At 38.8% G+C, this 19,016-nt stretch overlaps 1 protein-coding gene across 2 annotated transcripts; it reads right to left on the reverse strand.

Moving 5' to 3' along the window:
• Window positions 1-46: 46 nt before the first annotated feature.
• Window positions 47-18,250, reverse strand: wdr81 (WD repeat domain 81). Of its 2 annotated transcripts, none has more exons than XM_073863101.1 (12): window positions 18,014-18,250; window positions 17,105-17,503; window positions 12,311-15,795; window positions 12,120-12,227; window positions 11,826-12,019; window positions 11,467-11,648; window positions 10,694-10,859; window positions 9,090-9,255; window positions 8,185-9,009; window positions 6,400-6,545; window positions 6,025-6,207; window positions 47-2,224 (listed from the first exon to the last, which is right to left on the reverse strand). In XM_073863101.1, exons 2-12 carry the CDS (start codon window positions 17,461-17,463, stop codon window positions 1,898-1,900), a joined length of 6,141 nt encoding a protein of 2,046 aa, XP_073719202.1. In that variant the 5' UTR covers window positions 17,464-17,503; window positions 18,014-18,250; the 3' UTR covers window positions 47-1,897. The 2 variants fall into 2 exon arrangements, with proteins under 2 accessions (XP_073719202.1, XP_055052610.2); XM_055196635.2 differs by having other exon boundaries at window positions 17,105-17,513.
• Window positions 18,251-19,016: the final 766 nt, after the last annotated feature.

Consider the following 19,016-nt stretch of genomic DNA (forward strand, 5'->3'; position numbering starts at 1 on the left):
CTGACAGTGGATACTGATAGGAGCAAACAAAAAAGCAGTTTGTTAAAAAAAAATGAGATAAGCAAGAATTAATGAGAAGGAGATGACAACCTAATATTGCCAATACTGTCATTATACGATTTTATTAAATAGACTTTTATTGCTGATCATACATGCCAGAAACTTAAACCAGTGATGGTTTCACCATTGCCTTGGGTTGTCCGGAGGCATCTGCCAAAATTTCAAAATTGAGAGCTGTTGAAAGGCATTACATTGCAAACACTCACATGGACTTTGGCCTTTTAGAGTAACATGGTGCCCTGGTTCTAAACACAAACATTTAAACCTTTCATCACACTAATAGAGCCAATCATCTAGTCTTTCATAGTTAGTTTAAAAAGCTTGTCATTGTGTAAAAAGTCAGAAGCATTTCTGATCACATATCTTTTAAGTCACTGAAAATGTTCATTTTAGTGAGTATATAGAAAAGTCACTTTAAAAGTAAAAAAGAAAAAATATTTGCATTGAAATACAAAAAAAGCAATGGCCAATGTTATTACAGATAATGTGTTGTGTGTTCCAAAGACAGATGTCTGTCAATATTAAATGATCTTTCAAAAACAAAAAAATATATTTTCAGAGAATATATTGTTGGATATCAAAATTGTGAAACACCAAGTAAAATTTAACTAAATGGATTTTGAAAAATGGTACAAAATGTGAAGGGATACTTTACAGAATATTTGTAGGTTTCTGTTTTCACTGATGATTACTAATAATTTAACAGTATTGATATGAGTACTCAAATTAAAACCAAGCCTGCCCATTACTTAAAGACAGTTAAGTAGTGAATTAAATGAAAAATAAATAAATGTGTTGCAGTGGCCAATAAGTCTTTTAAGATATTCTAACATTATATAACTGGAATGTCTGAAAACTTTAATAAATTAAACTGGTTAATTACTAGGTCATGTCAACTGTAGCTGATCTAGTAAATGCTGCATAAAAGTATAAGTTATAGACAAGCATTAGGCTCAAGAAAGATATATAAATATATACACATATATAATGTTGTGTTGTGCTGTATATACAAACATATTGGTGTGTAAAATGTAACATGTCATTTGACAAGGGACAGACAAACAGTGGTGAATTACTACATTATTCAAGGTTAATACAGCTTCAAATTTATCTATATATACTGTATATATTCTAGTAGTAGATACATTTTGAAGTCAGAGGGTCCCGACAGGATTCTGGACTGTCCCCATTGCATATCTAAAGTTCAGACTCAGTGTACAGCAAGTCATATTGGACTTGGCCAGGGTAACATTTTGATCAAAACTGTCTATGCTTAATAACACATGGATGTAGAAATTTACTGCATTGTATAGAAAAAGGTGCCAAACATGGAGCACTACAAATGTCTACCATGAACACTGCATAGTTGCTGAGCACTGATGAATTGAATCATATATGACGAATCATATTAACATGGTACGACCTGTGATTCTCACAGTGTTGATGTTTTTTGTAAATTTCACTCAATATGGGAAGTGTAAACACTACACTATAGACTCACACTTAGATCCTGAGCAACTCATTTGTTAGTCTATTTACAGTTGATTATTACATACAGCAGCTAGTGTGGTTATGCATAAACCCTAAAAATTGTAAAAATAATAATAATTGATTGATTGTATGAATTATAGGCAATATTCACTTACAAAAGTGAGGTTTAAGTACTCTTTTAGCAAAGTTAAAATGGAAATATCACTCTTGCTCCCTCTTTGACTGAAACAGGTTTCATTGTGCATGGTTGGCAAGATTGTTTCATTCTGGGTAAGGAGCCAATGGTGGCACAGGGAGAATTATTCCTCTGAAAAATCAACACAATACCAGTGTCTTAAAAGTTTGTTTAAGCCAGCAGCCTGATGGCACCGTTATCTGAGCCGAGCAGCAAAAGCCTCTTGGTGGGCAGTACAGACAGACATGTGAGTGTACCACGAAAGTTCTCTGTGCTCAGCTTGGTGGATCCTGCCAGGCTGGCCGTGTTGTCCAGAATAGAGTATACCCCAATCTTGTTGGCAACAGTGCCAGCCACAATTTCAGAACCATAAAGACCAAACGCATGGATGGGGTCGGACGGGGTTCTGTACAGGTGCAGTGGCTTCTGCTCCACATCTTTCCAAACGGTCAATGTGTGATCAGAAGAGGAACTTATCAGTAAATTTCCCTCTGCTGCCTAAAATGACACACACAAACACATCAAGGACTAAATAAATGGGAAAGCATCAGCAGAAATGTTTATAATCTATATTGGTTGGAAGTCTGAGGTTCATCCATGTAAGTGAGTAACTGAAAGTCCAACCCAGTCTCACGGACTTGCGTATAAAAAGTGTGAAAATTGTGCAATACATACGCCAAATTCCAATTATCGTGCATATGATACGCCAGTCCTCAACATTCACTTAAACGGCGCATCTTTTTTGTCGTTTTATTTATTGGTTTCTCAATTTTTTTGCTTTTTTACCATTGTCGCTTGGGTTTAGGGTTAGAACAACTTTTTGTTACATAAAAATGACCTAACCCCAATTCTAACCCCAACTCCAAGCGACCATGGCTTAAAAATAGACAAAAACATGGAGAAACCTGTTTATTAAATAACCTCCTTAAGAAAATCTCAAATCTTACCCTAAACCCAAGTGAAAATGATTTAAAAAACAGAAAAAATTGAGAAACCAATAAATAAAACGACAAAAAAAGATGCGCCGTTTAAGTGAATAGGGTGGACTGGCGTATCATATGCATGTCAAATTGTAATTTGGTGTATGTATTGCATGATTTTCACACTTCGTGCTATTTATACGCATCTACGTGAGACTGGGTAGGAAAGTCTATGTGCAGGAACCTGTAAGTTTATAGTGTGGTACTAATGAGTAACTCATTTCTATATTTGCCCAAACATGGGGCTCTGGGGCTAGAAATGGACCTTTGACTTCACAAATAGGGGTTAAATAAAGTTTGCTCAGTTTTCGTTTCTTGTTGACTGCTTTTGAACAAACCAACAGGGTACAATTTACTCATCATATGGAAAGCTTAAGTACTAGTATGAGTCAAGACACTAAAAATGGGAATCTGCACCATTTCCTGTAATCAGCTGGACCTTTATGAATCATGGTTCCCACAGCTTCTGATAAATGAAAATCATTAATTGTGACCCTGGACCACAAAACCAGTCATAAGGATCTTTATTGTGATTCGTATAAAGGCTAAATAAATACAATTTCCATTGATGTATGGTTTGTTAGGATAAGAAAATTGTCTTTATTAAAGTTGTTCAAATGTCGTTAACACTGCAACTACTCACAAAAATAAGTTTTTAGATATTTATGGTAGAAAATTTACAAAATTTACATAATTTCCTAATGATTTCTGGCATAAAAAAATAAATTATTTTGACCCATACATTGTATTTTTTGGCTATTGCTATAAATATACCTGTGTGGATTAGGTTTCATGGTCCAGGGATACAAAATTCAGTCTTTTATATATAATTACATTTTTAAAAACATCTTATAAATAATAGACAAACATAGTGATTCTCATTCACTAAGCATGCGTACGCACAAATTTGTGGTTGAGATGTGCTTACGGATGTTTTCACAAACAAATCGCGATTCAACAAAAACTTTCGTAACAAAATGTCTTCTAAATGTATGCAAAAATTCAAGAAAACCTAAAACCACTCGTACGCAATAATCACGTATGCTATAATCAAATACTAGGATATATTTACAATGTTTATGATAATGTTGATATATAAAATGTACATGACTATATTTTATATTATTATATTTTCTGTATTATATATTATTATACATGATCTATATTATTAATAGAAACATTATATTATACATTATTATAGCCTGCTTATTTTTTTCTACACATATAAGATGCACGTAATAACAAATATTTACAATATTTATAATGAATCGTTATGTTTTAATTACCTTAGAATGTTATGTTTTTATCTACATGAACACAGAGGGTCCCCTCACGTGGAAGTGGCCTTTTTGTGCCACCATGTTTCTAAAGAAGCCCTTAACGGACAAACATTTTTGTCTCTGACGATGACATAGCTTCTCTATGCATTTCAAAAGCAAGGGTTGAGCAGTGGGCTGAGCCTTTGGTTGCAATTCGCAATCTCTCCACTAGATGCTGTTAAAATTCACACACAATTTACACCTTTAATGCCTAATGTAAACTTCATTTAAATGTAATGAGAAGTCTAATCACTTGGGGCACGTTCAAGCTCACAACGGTGCGCAACGTTTTGCTACGGTTTCCGGGTTGAACGACATGTTTCCTCGAAATGATGTGCAACAGGTTTTAGATGCGTTGTCTCTTGTTTGGTGGGTGTGTCAGAAATGTCGGCCCAATCAGCGGCAAGATAACACAAAGAATGGCCTCTCAGCTACCGTAGTTGCAACTCTTGCGTCATCCCAACAGGGTCTACAACACATCACCGTTTCTGTTTAATAAACGTTTTGTCGGGGCTGAAAGCAGCCCTGATCTCCTGTCTGTTTTATTTTAGATACAGATCCACGTCGTTGTCATATTAATTAAATGTCATATTTGTTAATGCATCCAATAGTTTAATGTTACTCCGGTCAGTGAACAGCACTGGCTTCCTCCAGCGACAGCAAAACCTTCCAAATAAAAAATGCAAAGCAAAACCCGATAATAAATATGATCATGGATTTCTTTTCAAGCTCTTTTGCTTCTATGACAAACTGCGGAAACCTTTATATGGAGCTGGTTTGGGCGCAAATTACCAACCTTGTGCACGCGGCTGCTCATGTAGAACACTCAAATTTCACTAACGTAAGAACAAGTATAAGAACAAACTTATGTGCGTACGCACGTGTTGTGAATTAGGCGGAATGTTTTCGTGAGAAGATGTGTGCGTATAAACACAAAAAAACGTACGCAATTATTAGCGAATGAGACCCAATGTTTGTAGACATTTAGATATTCACAAACAGTAAATAGTTTTACTCTAAGTACAAGTTAAAACCATAAAAAAAATCATTTTTATATTCAAGAAGAGGAAATTGCAATTTAATATTTCCCTAATATTTCTAGATTTTCTATGACCATGAAACCCTGATGATTCCAGGTCCCCCTGAATAGCTTGATATCTAAAAAAGTATTTCAAATACAATGTTCTTCATGCAGTCTATGACTAATAACTCTTATCAATAAGAGCCAATAGTAAACAACCTGATTTACCAATGACCACATGAAAGAGGCCTATGCTTGTTTAAGCAATTGCACAAACAGTGTGCAACCCTAAATGTATTACTAAATAATACTGACACTAACCAATAAAGAATAAACAAACAATGTTTGTATTTACGGGCTTCATTTGTCAGAGGCATGCATATGCATGTCTTATATAACACATTAACCAATGACATCAGGGCTTTGAACCAGAATTGGTTTGTTCCGAACAGGAACAGTATTTTAACGTTTCCGGTTTTCGGTTCAAACCTAAAATTGACGTTCCTGAACCGGTTAGAACAAACAAATTAAATTCCCGAACCGGTTAATAATGTTACGTGTCTGCTGTGGAACATACAAATAAGTAGGCTGATCATTAGGACATTCAACTTAAATTATTAGTCTACATAATTATCCTTAAGTCATCAAACATTAAAAAAGACTACATTATGTAAGCAGCATAACGATAATTCTGACATGCCTACATTTGTTAGGTGCACGTAAACACATGCACACACACATCAACGACTGGCAGTGAAGTTCACCGAGTCATATTAGACAAAAATCTTTGAAAAATGAAAAAAAAAAATAATGGTATTAACCGGTTACCATTATTTAAAAAAAACTTTTCTGTTCCGGAACATATATTTTTTGAAAGTTTCTGGTTTCGTTTCTGTTCCTTGCAAAACATCAAAAGCTTCTGATTTTCGTTTTCGTTCCGTAAACTGGTTCAAAGCCTTGAATGACATGCATACTTACTTTCATTTGCAGTATATCGCCCTCATGAGCATGCCAGCCTCTCAGCACAAGGCCTGTCCTTGCATCCAGCAGTACTATGAATCCGGTAGAGAAACCTGCAGCAATGGTGCGTCCCCCAGGGCTGACGGCCAGGCAGCGGATGAGCCCTGCACTCACGTTACTGCAGGCTAGACGAAACTCATGCTGTCAACAAAGCAATAACAGAGCTCAACTTACTGATAATCATTAGCATTACAGGACATCAGTCTGTCTGATTCATTAACGGATAACATAAAAAAACAACTAATCTATACAGGACTAGTGTGAACACATAAAGAAGTAAAATACTATAGAGGCAGAGAAACTATGTATATATGTAATAGTGTGCAATATTACCTGCAGGCCAGGTTTGCGTGGATCTATGAAACGGAGCACAGAGTCGGCGCTAGCAAACACTACACTGCAGTGAGGAGCGGGCATAGTCGTGACAGCTGTGATCGGGTTTTTCCCATCCAGAGATTCATAGCAACGTATGTTCTTACCTAGTGACAAGGATGAGAGTCAAACAGGGGATCACGTTAAAGCTGTCTGTCTGACAGACAATGTCAAAAGATAATCTGTACTGTAGAAAACTGCACTGTCTGCAGTTGTACAAATATAAAATGTGAAGTTCTGGAGTGTATAATAACTATTCAATTGAATAACATCACCACTGTATTGTTTGTAAAGTACATTGCATGTTTGAATTGACTTCAATTTTTTGGGGTATGACCCACAAACATGTAAACAGGAAAAAAGCACCTAGATTCCGATATTCTTAGATCGGTTTCAGGGCTTATTCATATGTGGGAACAAATCGGATACATGCATTCGCGGCCACAATGTAAGCGGATTGATCGGATATTCCCTCCTCAAGACATGTTGTGCTTCACTGTAAATTTGACATTGGCAAATGATGTCAACTCAGGTGAGCACCACCCGTGATCACATGACTCTTCTTAGCAGGGCAATAGAGGACAACGGCTCAACATAGTGGAGTAATATTGAAGTTTTATGTCTTTTTACAGTAATAAAGCTCTATAATCTTGTATAATCATTTTGTCTGTGTCCATTGCATATCGCGTCATTTTACTTTCTCTGTGGTTTATTAAGCTGTTCTGGGTCAGTATGTCTACTTTGAATTGTTTTGCCAAGTGTTTAGTGTAAATGCAGATAGTGAATACAAGTCAGTTTTAAAAGATGATGTAAGTGGGTCGTCAAAAAAAAAAAATCGGATACATGCAACAAATCGGAATTGGGCATTAAGATTTGCATTGTAAATCCGGTCTTATTGTATTTTTGAGTTTTTTTGAGTAAGAACATGTGAAGCAATAAATATGTGAAACTTCATACAGAAGTTTCCATGTAGCAATGGATGAATCCAAATCTGTTTTTATAAATATATTATAAATTATTATAAAAGTTTTAAATTATAAAAGTTTTAATTAATGCATATGCATACAGTTCATTTATTTTTTCAAAATAAAAGCACAGGTTTAATCATCCTATGGTGTGTGCCACACTTGATACACTGCAAACAATGACTTTCTTACTTAGTATTTTTGTCTTGTTTTCAGTACAAATATCTAAAAATTCTTAAATTAAGATGCTTTTTCTTAATGAGCAAAATTACAATGATGATAAAATTAATCTAGTTTTAAGACAAAAATATTAAATTTAAGTGAATTTGTGCTTAAAACAAGCAAAAAAAAATTGTTTTGCTTGTTTTATACCAAATCACTTAAATTTGATTTTTTTTTTGTCTAAAAACTAGACTTATTTTCTTGGGTGATTTTGCTCATTAAGAAAAAGCATGTTAATTTAAGAATTTTTCTATATTTTTACTGAAAACAAGACAAAATACTAAGAATTTTTTTTCTTGAAAATCATTTTTTGCAGTGAACATTTTTATTGAATTAAGTGTTTTTTTTTCTGACCCCACTGGAAGATTTTTTGCTTGTTTGAAGCACAAATTCACTTAAATATGATACTTTTGTCTAAAAACTAGACTTGTTTTCTTAGGTCATTTTTAATTTAAGATTTTATAGATATTTGTACTGAAAACAAGACAAAAATACTGAGTTAGGAAGTAATTTTTGCAGTGTATGTTAATTTAAACTGACATACTGTTTATGTTCTTACCTGTGAATTGATCCCAGAGATGCACAGTACCATCACAGCTCACCACTTCCTGTAAGGCTTCCAGCTGGCCAACGTAAAGCACGGATTTGCGATGATCCGTGTACGTAAGCCGAGCTTCGACCTCTCGTGTTCCATCGCCGTTGTTATAAAGCGGCCACAGCTTCACCGTTTTGTCTTTACTCCCAGAAAGGAAGTAGTCTTCCCCTGCTAGTGGTGCCAGACATTTAGCTGTGCCCGAGTGGCCCAGGAAACTCTGAAGACGGATCTGGTGAAAGTGGAAATGCGAGTCCTGTTGGTTAAGACCGATTTCATACTGCCAGTACGCAAGCCAGTTACCCTGTAGAGAGCGGCTACTGCGTGGAAGGTCTTGTTTAAGTGCGCTGTCCTCTGGGGTGGGACCTAGGACCCAAGAGGAGGAAAGAGAGAAAGAAGGTCCAGTTGAGGAAAGTGCAGTGGTAGCCAGATTCGTCTGAGGAGCGTGACTGACGTAAGGCCGTCCCCATGTTTCTAAGGAGGACAGGTTAGGACTTCCACATGCTTCAGTGTCCCGAGGTACCTGGATACGGTTTCCCACCAGATGGCTTCCAAAGGTGCCAGACTCTGGCAAAATGTCTCCACCTAGTGGTGTGGATGTGGAGGAAGGAGCAGGGAATGGACTGCGACCCATTGGGCGGCCCGCACTAGGAGACAATCCCACAGTAGATGCTTTCTGACCTCCAGCCTGGTTCGCTTCTGGGCTACCTGGACTTGCTCTTTCGTGATATGATTGAGCCAGGCTCCAAACCAATTCGTGGTTGGGGACCAGTTTGCGAATCGCTGCATCACCTAAAAACAGGTTCATACACGGTAATTAAAAATAAATGAAAACATGTATTTACGAGTCTATCAGTCAAAACGTGTCCTACCAATGAGACAGTAGAATGGAATGTATGATGCATAAGCCATTTCAGGATTGAACACAGCTTGCAGTTCTTCCAATACTCCGAGCTCACAAGTAACTTCTGTTCCGTCTGGAAAGCACACATTCAGGTATGTGCAGTCTCCAACCTCCTTACGTGGAGCACTTGCCATCTGCACAACAGACAAATAGGTCGGAATTATTAAATTATAGTTATTAAAGGGGGGGTTCAATGGTATGTCATGCATTCTGACTTATTAACAAAGTTATAGAGTTGTTTCCTCATGCTAAACAAATGCAAAGTGTCATAAAAAGCAGTTGGTGTTACAGAGTATTTCTGTGCCGATTGCACTTCGCCAGGGTTCATACAAATTTCGGAAAGTTTCAGCTGATGTTTCAGGGGTACGCTATATGTATCAATTCTTTTTATGGGCACTTCCCTCGGAAAACCACGCCCAGTCAGTGTTGACTCGTGACTCGCTCCTCCCGCAGTTCGTAGCTCCTCCTTACAAATTTTTTCATACGTTATCGGAAAGAATCGGTAAAGCTGATCTGTCTTTTATAAATCTGATAAAACTAAGAAAGACTCTTCAGAGATATGAAGGATGCAATACTACTCTAAAGGTACTCCAGATTAACATCAGAAATGCAGAAACAGCCTGTATTATGGACGCTTTAATGAATTAGACTGCAAATTTTAAAAATCATAAAATTTGATAATTGTACTTTTGACAGGAATGGGTAAAAACATCATACCAATCAAAAAGTACAACTACTCTTAGAGGTTAAATGTGTAAAATTGACCGAAATGGAATATAATCATAGACTGTAAAAAATATGGACAAAGTGTCCATGACGTCACCCATAGAGTTTGTGAAGAGCTTTTTTGCCAATAGTTGGCAGAGCCTGCTGTCGCCATCTTGGCCACGTGTCACCGCGCATTACTTGCGGATAACCTAAAATGGGTAAAGAGGCGGGTCGTGGGTAAAGCTGAGGTGGCTGATTACTGAAACTCGACAGCATTGACAGCAGTGGCAGTTTACCCGTCACTCAAGTGGCCACGCCCTTTATTATGCAGCACTTATAATAATTTAAACGGATGAGTTACAAAAAAATTCACCCCCCTCAGAGTTGTCATGAAGGGCAATATAGACCAGAATCACTTTTTGTACCAGGCTGTTACAATACTTTTTTTCTGCTGTAAAGTTGGGCATTTTAACACAGGGGTCTATGGGAATTAAATCCCTTCTTGATGTTGTCTCGGGCGATGAAATATTTGTCCTGTGGCAGCTACCATAGCTTTACTATGCGTTTCGAAAAGGATGGGTGACCTTTGGAATGAGCCATTGGTTGCACTACTCACTACTAGATGCCGCTAAAACTTCCTGACTGCACATTTAAATGGAGCACTTATGGTGCATTGTTAGAATGGCTAACATCTATCTGATAATGCAAATAGAAGGATTAACCAACTAACTAATTTACAAACAGCACAATATTGGACAATAATGTTTTAAAATAATGTTTATCACATTGTTTTATAAAATTGTATTGGCTTGCTTTACCATATTACATACTGTACTTGCACTACAAATGTGTGTGTTTAGTTACCTGACCCTGTAGACTGTGCAGCAAGGAGAAAACCTGGAAGAACCTGCAAAGGGTCTCTGCCATATGCTGCTGTACCATCTCCCGGCCAATACGCAGGCAGATCAGTGCCATAAGACCTAAAGTCTTTAAACACACAGCAGAACGAGTCTGCACTCCACTTGGAAATCTGAAATCAGAGAAAGAAATTAATAAAAGTCCATTTTAGCATGCGTTTTCCTGGTGTTAGTACATATCTTCATACATGAGGAGCTCATACGCAAAAGCCAAAAAAAGATGCTGAACGCCACCTCTTTCAAAAATGAGAATGCAATCATATTACGTATTACACATTCCCCAAATATTTTAGCTTCAAATCCTCTTAATCACGCCTTAGGCCACTCCGAAATACTGCTTTGTTGGCAAAATCCATTAAGAGTCTGATAAAAATGCTTATTTACAAGAAAACATGTCAGATGGGTTTCGCATCTCTTCATATACACATACATACATAGATACTATTACACACTGTATTTGTGTGGCCTACTGACAGCCAAATCCCAGGTCCCACTCACTTTTAAAATGCCAGCTACGCCCCTGTGTTTGTAAAACCAGGTAATGGGTTTAATTCCCAGGGAATAGACAAATTGATCAAACATGTATAGGCCATAAATGCTTTGTAAGTTGCTATAGATAAAAGCACCTACTAAATGCATAATGTAGCACAATGAACCCAGTAGAACTGATTCCTATGGGATGTCAAGTTTTAAAGTGGTACACTACAAGTAAGGCTTTACCCCATCTTGGTTGAAGTTAATAAATCCAGCAGAGGCAGCAAAACATCCCGGTTAATCTTCATCAGCATGTCCATTAAAGTGGTGTCTGACAGAAACACTATAATCTTCTGAGTAAGCACTACGGCACCCAAAAGCCCAGCCTCCTTTCGAGTGTTCAAGCGACAAGATGATGGTGGAGAGACCTGCAACATGAAAATATTAAAGCAACAATTTTACTGTAAGGCTTTTTTCTTGTTTTACAATAATTTTTTTAACCAAGAAAAGATTAAAGTTATATGTAGGACTTCCTAATGAAAGAAACAATTAGTCTCCAGTTGTTATTTTGCATAGCTGTATAGAAAGAGGAATTTCAAATTTACCAGGTAACCAATGTATGGTAGATATTGGTAGGTCAGAACAGGTTCTCCATAAAGATGTGCTATGTATATAAGAGACTCAAGTACAGGTCGTGCAGTCTGGTCGCCAACAACTGGCTTCTTCTCATACACACTTCCGGCACTCTCAAGGCTATTCTCTTCATTCACAGAAAGCACAAACTGGTGTTTGTCGGGTCCTTAAAAGCAAACAAGATTCGTTTCAAAAGTCAGCATGGCAAAAGATGTTTTAAAATATATCAAAAGCACTAATAAACTTCTACAGAAAACAACTTTTACCTATATAACATGTAGTAAGAAGTCTGAGCAGGTTCCTAGCTATGTATCGAGATGTCAGTGTTGGCCCCAGTTTTGCAGCCAGCCATCGGATAGTTTTGCAAACAGTGTCTTGAAAATACAAAAAAATTTGCTTAAGTACTGAAGTATAACTGTGATTATAAATGATGCACAAGTATACATTTTTGACTAACCTAACAATATCTTGTGTTCTTTCTCCTCAGAGTCCTCTAATGGATCATGTTCATTCTCATCTTCCATGTTCTTCTCAGTATCTCCATGCACCATTCCATTCATGACATCTCCTTCCATAGTAGCCACGGTTGCCTCGGACTCCTCTGTGCAGACTGAAAGTGTCATTTCTAGATTGGGAACCCTTTGTACTGTTATTTCTCTGTCGTCCACTGTCTCCTCCTCATCCTCCAGCTCTCCACCATCCTCTCCATCACTGGCTTGTTTCAGATCCTGACTGCTGTCGGCAGACCTTAAACTTGCTCGGTCTCCAGTGGATACCTCACTGGCACTGCTTTTGTCACTCAGTTTGCCTACACTGATAGATTCTTGGTCTGGGTCTTTGTTTGCTGAGCTTTGGCCCTGCTGTTTAGAAGCAACTCCTGTTGTGGCTCCAGAGGCACTATTATTCACATAAAAGCCATTTTGAAAGTCTTCACCTTCGTTTAGAAAAACCTGGTCATTAAGACTGATTCCGGAAGAGTAATCCACAAGTCCTTGGTCTCCAACAACACCAACCCCAGCACTACCACCTCCACTGCCTCCTCCAACTTTGCCAGATGATGTAGCTGTGGTCGACCTGCCATCATCACACTCAAAGTCTTCCTCTTCCTCATCTAAGGCACCAGCAGCTCCCCTTAAAACCTTCAGGCCCTGCCATTCAGACCCTGTACCTGTGCTGCAGCTTTCAAAGCCTGTGATGACCTGCAGAACATGTGGAAGAAGGCTGGAAAGAAAGGCCTGTAGACCCAGTCTAATAATAAGCTGTAGCACAAAGCAATCTGTGTAGAGGTAGAAGCGGCCTCTGAGGCATCGGGGATTCTCATATACCCCTACCAGAGGCTTTAGTAAATATTTGGCAGCATTGCGAGGCCCAAGAACCCTTGACACGGGCTCAAATAAGTACCAGGTAGCATATACTGCAGTGGACTCCTCTAACATCAAGGAAAGCACAAAGGGTAAAAGGATCTCAAGTCCCTCTGCAGTGATTTCACCCTTTAGAAGTGTCTCAAGCTGTTGCCATAAGTTGAACACAACGTCACGACCCTGAACACTGTTTACAGATTCCATCTTGGAATGGTAGGAAAATATGAATCTATGCAGAGATGGGAAATATGCTGGAAAAGGCAGTGGGGAAAGAATGGGACTAAGCAGTTGCCATGGGTTTGGTGGTGGAAGACCTTCATATATAGGGTCATATTTAAAAAGAAAGGGCAGTGCTTCTGTGTGTAATGTGAATGTCTCTGAAGAATCCTTGTGAACTTGCAAAAGTGTTTCTAGCGCATGTTGGAGTGGTAGGGGAACATCACGAAAGTTTGTAGAGCATAGCTTTGACACTGCTTGAAAACGATTGCTCAAACTTGTGCCTGGCCTCAACCCTCGAAGTTTAGAAGAATAAAAAATCTCAGAGATGAGTACACCCAAGGCTTGCATATCCCTCTGGAAAAGGTCTGTGTATGACAAAATAGTTTTCGGTACAGGTCTTAAGTCCACTGTTTGTTGGACTTGAGAATTTAGCCCCTTTACCAGAAAGTTGTTTAGCTTTTCTAACTCCTCCAAAGGCTGCAATGGTTTGAATCCATCTGGAAGGCTTATCTTGAAATCTTCCAAATTAGATGCCTCTGGCTTTTTACTTACAGACGCTGCTCTCTGAAGCATGGATGCTCTAATGCCTGATCCCAAGGAATTTATGACATTTCCTGCTGTTTCACCAGGGTAAGAACCATGAGAGGGAGAAACATTGTCCACACCAGTCTTTCCACCAGCGGAGCCAACCCAGGGAATTGGAATAGAAGCAGATGATGATGTTGAGCCACTTAGATCAAGGGCTTCCATTGCTTGCTCAAGTTCTTCATCCCGGCCTACAACTGACCAGCCACTGGATTCACATCCTGTTGCTTCAGGGACCAATCCATCCACACCATCCACCATAGTCTCAAGAGGTGGAATCTGCCATGTTGTTGCACTGACAGGACCAAAGTGTGGAGGTTCTGGAGGTGAATACTGGTAAAGTGCAAGACGAGGGGGGTGAGGATGGTCGAAAAGTTGCACGACTCCATAGCTGGTGAGATGTGTGTGGTTATCAACCAAGTGCAAGCAGACATTCTTAGCTTTGACAGCTTCTTTACCTAATAGCTTGTAGCCAAACGTTAGGTCAATCCAGTGGTGCAACTGCTGAGACACTTCGCGACTCTCTAACAATTGTCTATGCACAGTAATAAACTCCTCATAAGAGTTACACCATGAAGGTACATCAAGGTCCGGCATGTCTGGGTGGATGGAACAAAATATAGAAGGATCAGTGAAAAATTCTGGGATGCATTCATCTGGGGTCCAACTCTGAATACGTTCCATACTAGCTGGATATTCATTTGGCTCCCACTGGGAACGAACATGGCTGCACAGTATAGATTTTGGTGTCCGTCTAGCTTTGTAGACATAATAGGTGATATCTGAAAGCACATCTGAGATATGATGTGGAACATGAAGATGATCCGACTGTCCTGCCCCACCAGGTCCAACAGGGCCACCAATATCTGATACAAAATTGATTCCACCACTGCCATGAGCTGCTAGGGCCTCTTTGGTCATTTCATAAGTGAAGTCCAGTTGTTTGTCACCCTTATTCAGACGAAATTTCGACTTCTTGAGATCACGAAACCTTCCATATGGCACAGTGAAATCAACCACCCAAGGTAATACTGGATGATAATTTGGGTCTCCCTCACGTCTTCCAGCCAGTCGATTTAATTCCATCAAATAGTGAAAGTTGCTGACTCTGCCATGGACCCAGTCTAGCACGAGAGATTTGAGCTCATGCAGACAATTTTGGCAGAGATTTTCACCAACACTACTGTTATGATTGTCGTTCGCTACACTTGTCAGGACCTGACTTCCCAATTCACATGGCACAGCACTCCTGTACTCTCCGAACTTTTCATAATGTGTCAATGAGATTTTAAGGCGACTGCAAAGTTGCTCATCAACTGCAATGTCAAGTAAGGACAGATCCCCACACAACAGCCCTGAGGCATGACAGTCACGCATGGCTATGAGAAGTTGATATAAAATGAACAGTATCTTAGCATTGCTGTTAGCCAGCTTAGCTGGACTGTAGGTGACAATGTCATGAACTGTGTACTGTGTGTATGGAAGAACCACATATAGAACCTCCTCTGACTCAAGCAAGCATTCTGCAGGGAGCACATTTGGACACAAACTTTCAGTATTTTGTTTGGGAGCTGAGCAGCTAGATGGTAATGGACTCTCCTTCTCCTTCTCTTTGGCTGGAGATAGGGATGGTGAAATCCTTTCGGTAGAGATAAAGCTGGAGCAAAACAGCTTCTGCAAGCCTTGGCGAACAGCATCTATAGCTAATACATTTGTCTGCTCAATGGAATCTGCATACGGCTGCACGTGATTCATGTAAGCTTCACGCCAAAGATTTCTGAAAGGAAACAAATATTTAAGAAGGTAAAGTGCATAGTACGTTTTAGCATATAATACATTTTTTGTTGTAATTTTTAAAGTTGTATTCTAAGAGTAATTCTATAATTATATTAGATCACTATACTATTGCAAGAACAACAAATCTAATGGTGGCATGGTGGCCTAATGCTGGGTTTACACCAACCGCATTTGAAATGTCAAAATCGCGTCTAACGCGTGTAGTTTGCTGCTTGAACAGTTTGAATGCATGGAATAAAAGGACCTCACTTGGAATAGTGTCACTGAGGACATTGGGCAACCTGGTAAGTTGTAAATACACATTTCACTTTTGAGTCAGGTGGCGTTTATCGACTCGCGCCATTTATTTCCCCCCTACTTCGCTGTAGACGTGCGGAAAAAGCAAGCATTTGACGCGTCAAAATCTGCTTCTTGTGGGAGGGGCAAGTGCTATGCGGTAGTCTGTTTGCAAGATGGCTGATGTTGATTGTGCATTTATCGAGAGAGTTACCGGTTTGTATTTGGTCTATGGGGGGGGGGGGGGGGGTAAACGGTGCGGGTCGATAAATGTCACATGACTCAAAAGTGAAATGTGTATTTACAACTTACCAGGTTGCCCGATGTCCTCACTGACACTCTTCCAAGCGAGGTCCTTTTATTCCTGTCTGTATAGAAATAAGAACTTGTGTTGTATAGCTCCGGCTGACTGCTCACCAACAATATTAAGCATTCCTTCATGTTGAATGAGTGACTCCGGGCGGGGCTGCCGCCACAACAGCAAGCAAGCTTCTGATTGTTTAAGGCGGCGCGAAAATCCGCAAAGTTAACATTTTTCAACTCGGGTGTGAGCCGCAAATTCACGTTGAACGCAAAATGCACAAAAAACACCATTCGCACGTACCGCTCCAGACGTTCAATCCGCGCCATCTAGATGCACGAATGAGGCGGAATCGCGTCTACCGCACCGCCCTAAACGCCTCATTCGCGCCGCGAGACCTCCAGACGCGCGTCAACGCGTCTTCACATTGACTTAACATTGAAATCACTCTCGCTTCACCCCTCTACCGTGGCTGGTGTAAACCCAGCATAAGACTTTTGCACAGTGGCACTATACCATATAGTTTGTCTCTTGTTAGATATATAGTCTGTCAATACTTAAAATATGCATAACATTCAACACCACCTTTGTATTAACCAAATTTGGAAAAGTTAATACAATTTTGATTGCAATTATATAAAAGAAACAATTTTTTAGAGTATATTTGATTAAAAAATGATCATAAAAATCTAAAAAATACACAGTACTGTACCTGAAATTGGACTGAGATACTCCTTGCATCAGAGTAATAAAACAGTCCGGGGAGAGCCCCTCTCCATAGCAGCCAGTCTCCCTGGCTAATCGGTATCCCAGTTTACGCTTCCTAAGGCCTTGGATACAAACACGTGTCCATCCAGATGGCAATTTCATCTGAGAGCGCTGGAGAAGAGTGCAAATTTCCCCTTCCACAAGACACTCATACCTGGCACAGCGAGTAACTCTTTTGTTTCTCAGGGCCATTACCCATCGAGTTGGGACCAGGACAACCAGTTCATTGGGACGCTGACTTGGTCCAGTCTGTCGCTGGTCAATGCCCAGGTCTCTCTCCAAAGCCTGTGCAAGCCACTCCATTGTCTCTATTAGATAACCAGACTGTGGCCCTTGCAGACTCCTTGGTGAACCTAAAAATTTGGGGTCAGAATTATAAATTAAATAAACTATTAAACACGCACGCACACATATAATTATGTATGAGTGCACAAGGTCGCATAGCAGAAAAAACACTCAGTTTCCACTCAAACCATTTCCTTTTTAAAAACAATCACTGGTTTATAGAGGATACAAATACCCTTATTAGAGGATACAAATACCCTTATTGTGTAATTGCGACTACCAAAAACAAATATCATGCTCTGTTGATAGATAACTGTGCAAAAAGCCGAGAAGACGTTTCATTTTTGCAACATTTTAAGTTCCGTTTTCCACAACTGCCCGGACTATTCTGAAATAAGGAAACAGTGACTTCACCACTGTAAAGTTACATGTTTGCTGAAGTACTCCTCTATACATTTAACCACAATGCAAACCGGTTAGAAAATGTAACCACTACATAACCACAACCGTTAATCAAACATTAAGAAAATAAAGAGATCCATCTAGTTGTTGTTGTTGTGCTGCTCACCTCTGTACTGTTTGTTGCTTGTCAGCAACTGGGCTGTGAAACAGCTGCTAACACGACGCCGATACCCATTCTTCCGGGATGCTTAACTCTATTGCTAATACCATCGAAGCACAATAATTTCATAACAAGTCGAAAATGTTTTTGTTGTGTTCAGAAGCCATAATGTTGAGTTTAGAGCCTCACGTGACTCTCATCTCTGATCGTGCGCTCTCAGACCCGTGACTTCAGTATTGTGATTCTTAGCACATAGAATCCTGTCATAATAAAAGTCACCGAACTGCTTACTGAAACAAAACGCCGATTATAAATAACAGACTTTGTTCTATGAATAACCTTTCTATGATTATATTTTATTTATTTATTTGTTTTAATTATTTTATTATTACTATGTACATTTTGTTTTCATGTTTCATCGTTGCAAAGCAGCCTTACTAAAAATATTTGTACACATAAACTTGATATAGAAAAAAATAAAGTGATATATTAAATGGAAAAATAGATTAGATTAATAGATCATAAATGAGACTGTGCCAGGCAGTCCTGAGTGAAAGACAATATCTAAAAAAAAAAGATTATTGTTACTTTAATAGATAGACAGGATTATTAAGCTTATGAAAGCAATTAACTGTGCAGCTCATGCTAAATGCATTACATGCCTTTTCATTTTTGACAATCTGATTATGCCGACTCAGAAAAATAGACATTTCCTGAGCCTAACTGTGGCTTACATGAATCCACTAGATGGCGATATCTAACTATTGATTTTGCAGTAAAATGCCCTAAAAAAGTTACCCAAAAAAACCTGCAGAACAAACCAACATATTTTTTTGTCAATGTTCTTATTTCTTTGAGCTTTATTTTTTTTTAGAAACGTTAATTTTCATAAAACAAATTTATCAATGACCAATGTGATATAATGAGGACAGTTCAGTGGATTTTGATATTTAGTTTTTATAGTAAATTTAACTAAGGTGTAACCCATCTAAATATTAAAAATACGTCT

This window comes from Misgurnus anguillicaudatus, chromosome 24, assembly GCF_027580225.2.
Source record: "Misgurnus anguillicaudatus chromosome 24, ASM2758022v2, whole genome shotgun sequence".
NCBI classification, from domain to species: Eukaryota; Metazoa; Chordata; class Actinopteri; order Cypriniformes; family Cobitidae; genus Misgurnus; species Misgurnus anguillicaudatus.

Bases quoted from the DNA above. Each gene is read 5' to 3' on its own strand.
- wdr81 (XM_073863101.1), bottom strand. From the start codon at position 17,463: ATGGAGTGGCTTGCACAGGCTTTGGAGAGAGACCTGGGCATTGACCAG. The intron at 15,796-17,104 runs GTACAGTACTGT...GTTTCCTTTCAG, and splicing joins GTATCTCAGTCCAATTTCAG to AAATCTTTGGCGTGAAGCTT. The intron at 9,256-10,693 runs GTAACTAAACAC...TCTGTTGTGCAG, and splicing joins TGCACAGTCTACAGGGTCAG to ATGGCAAGTGCTCCACGTAA.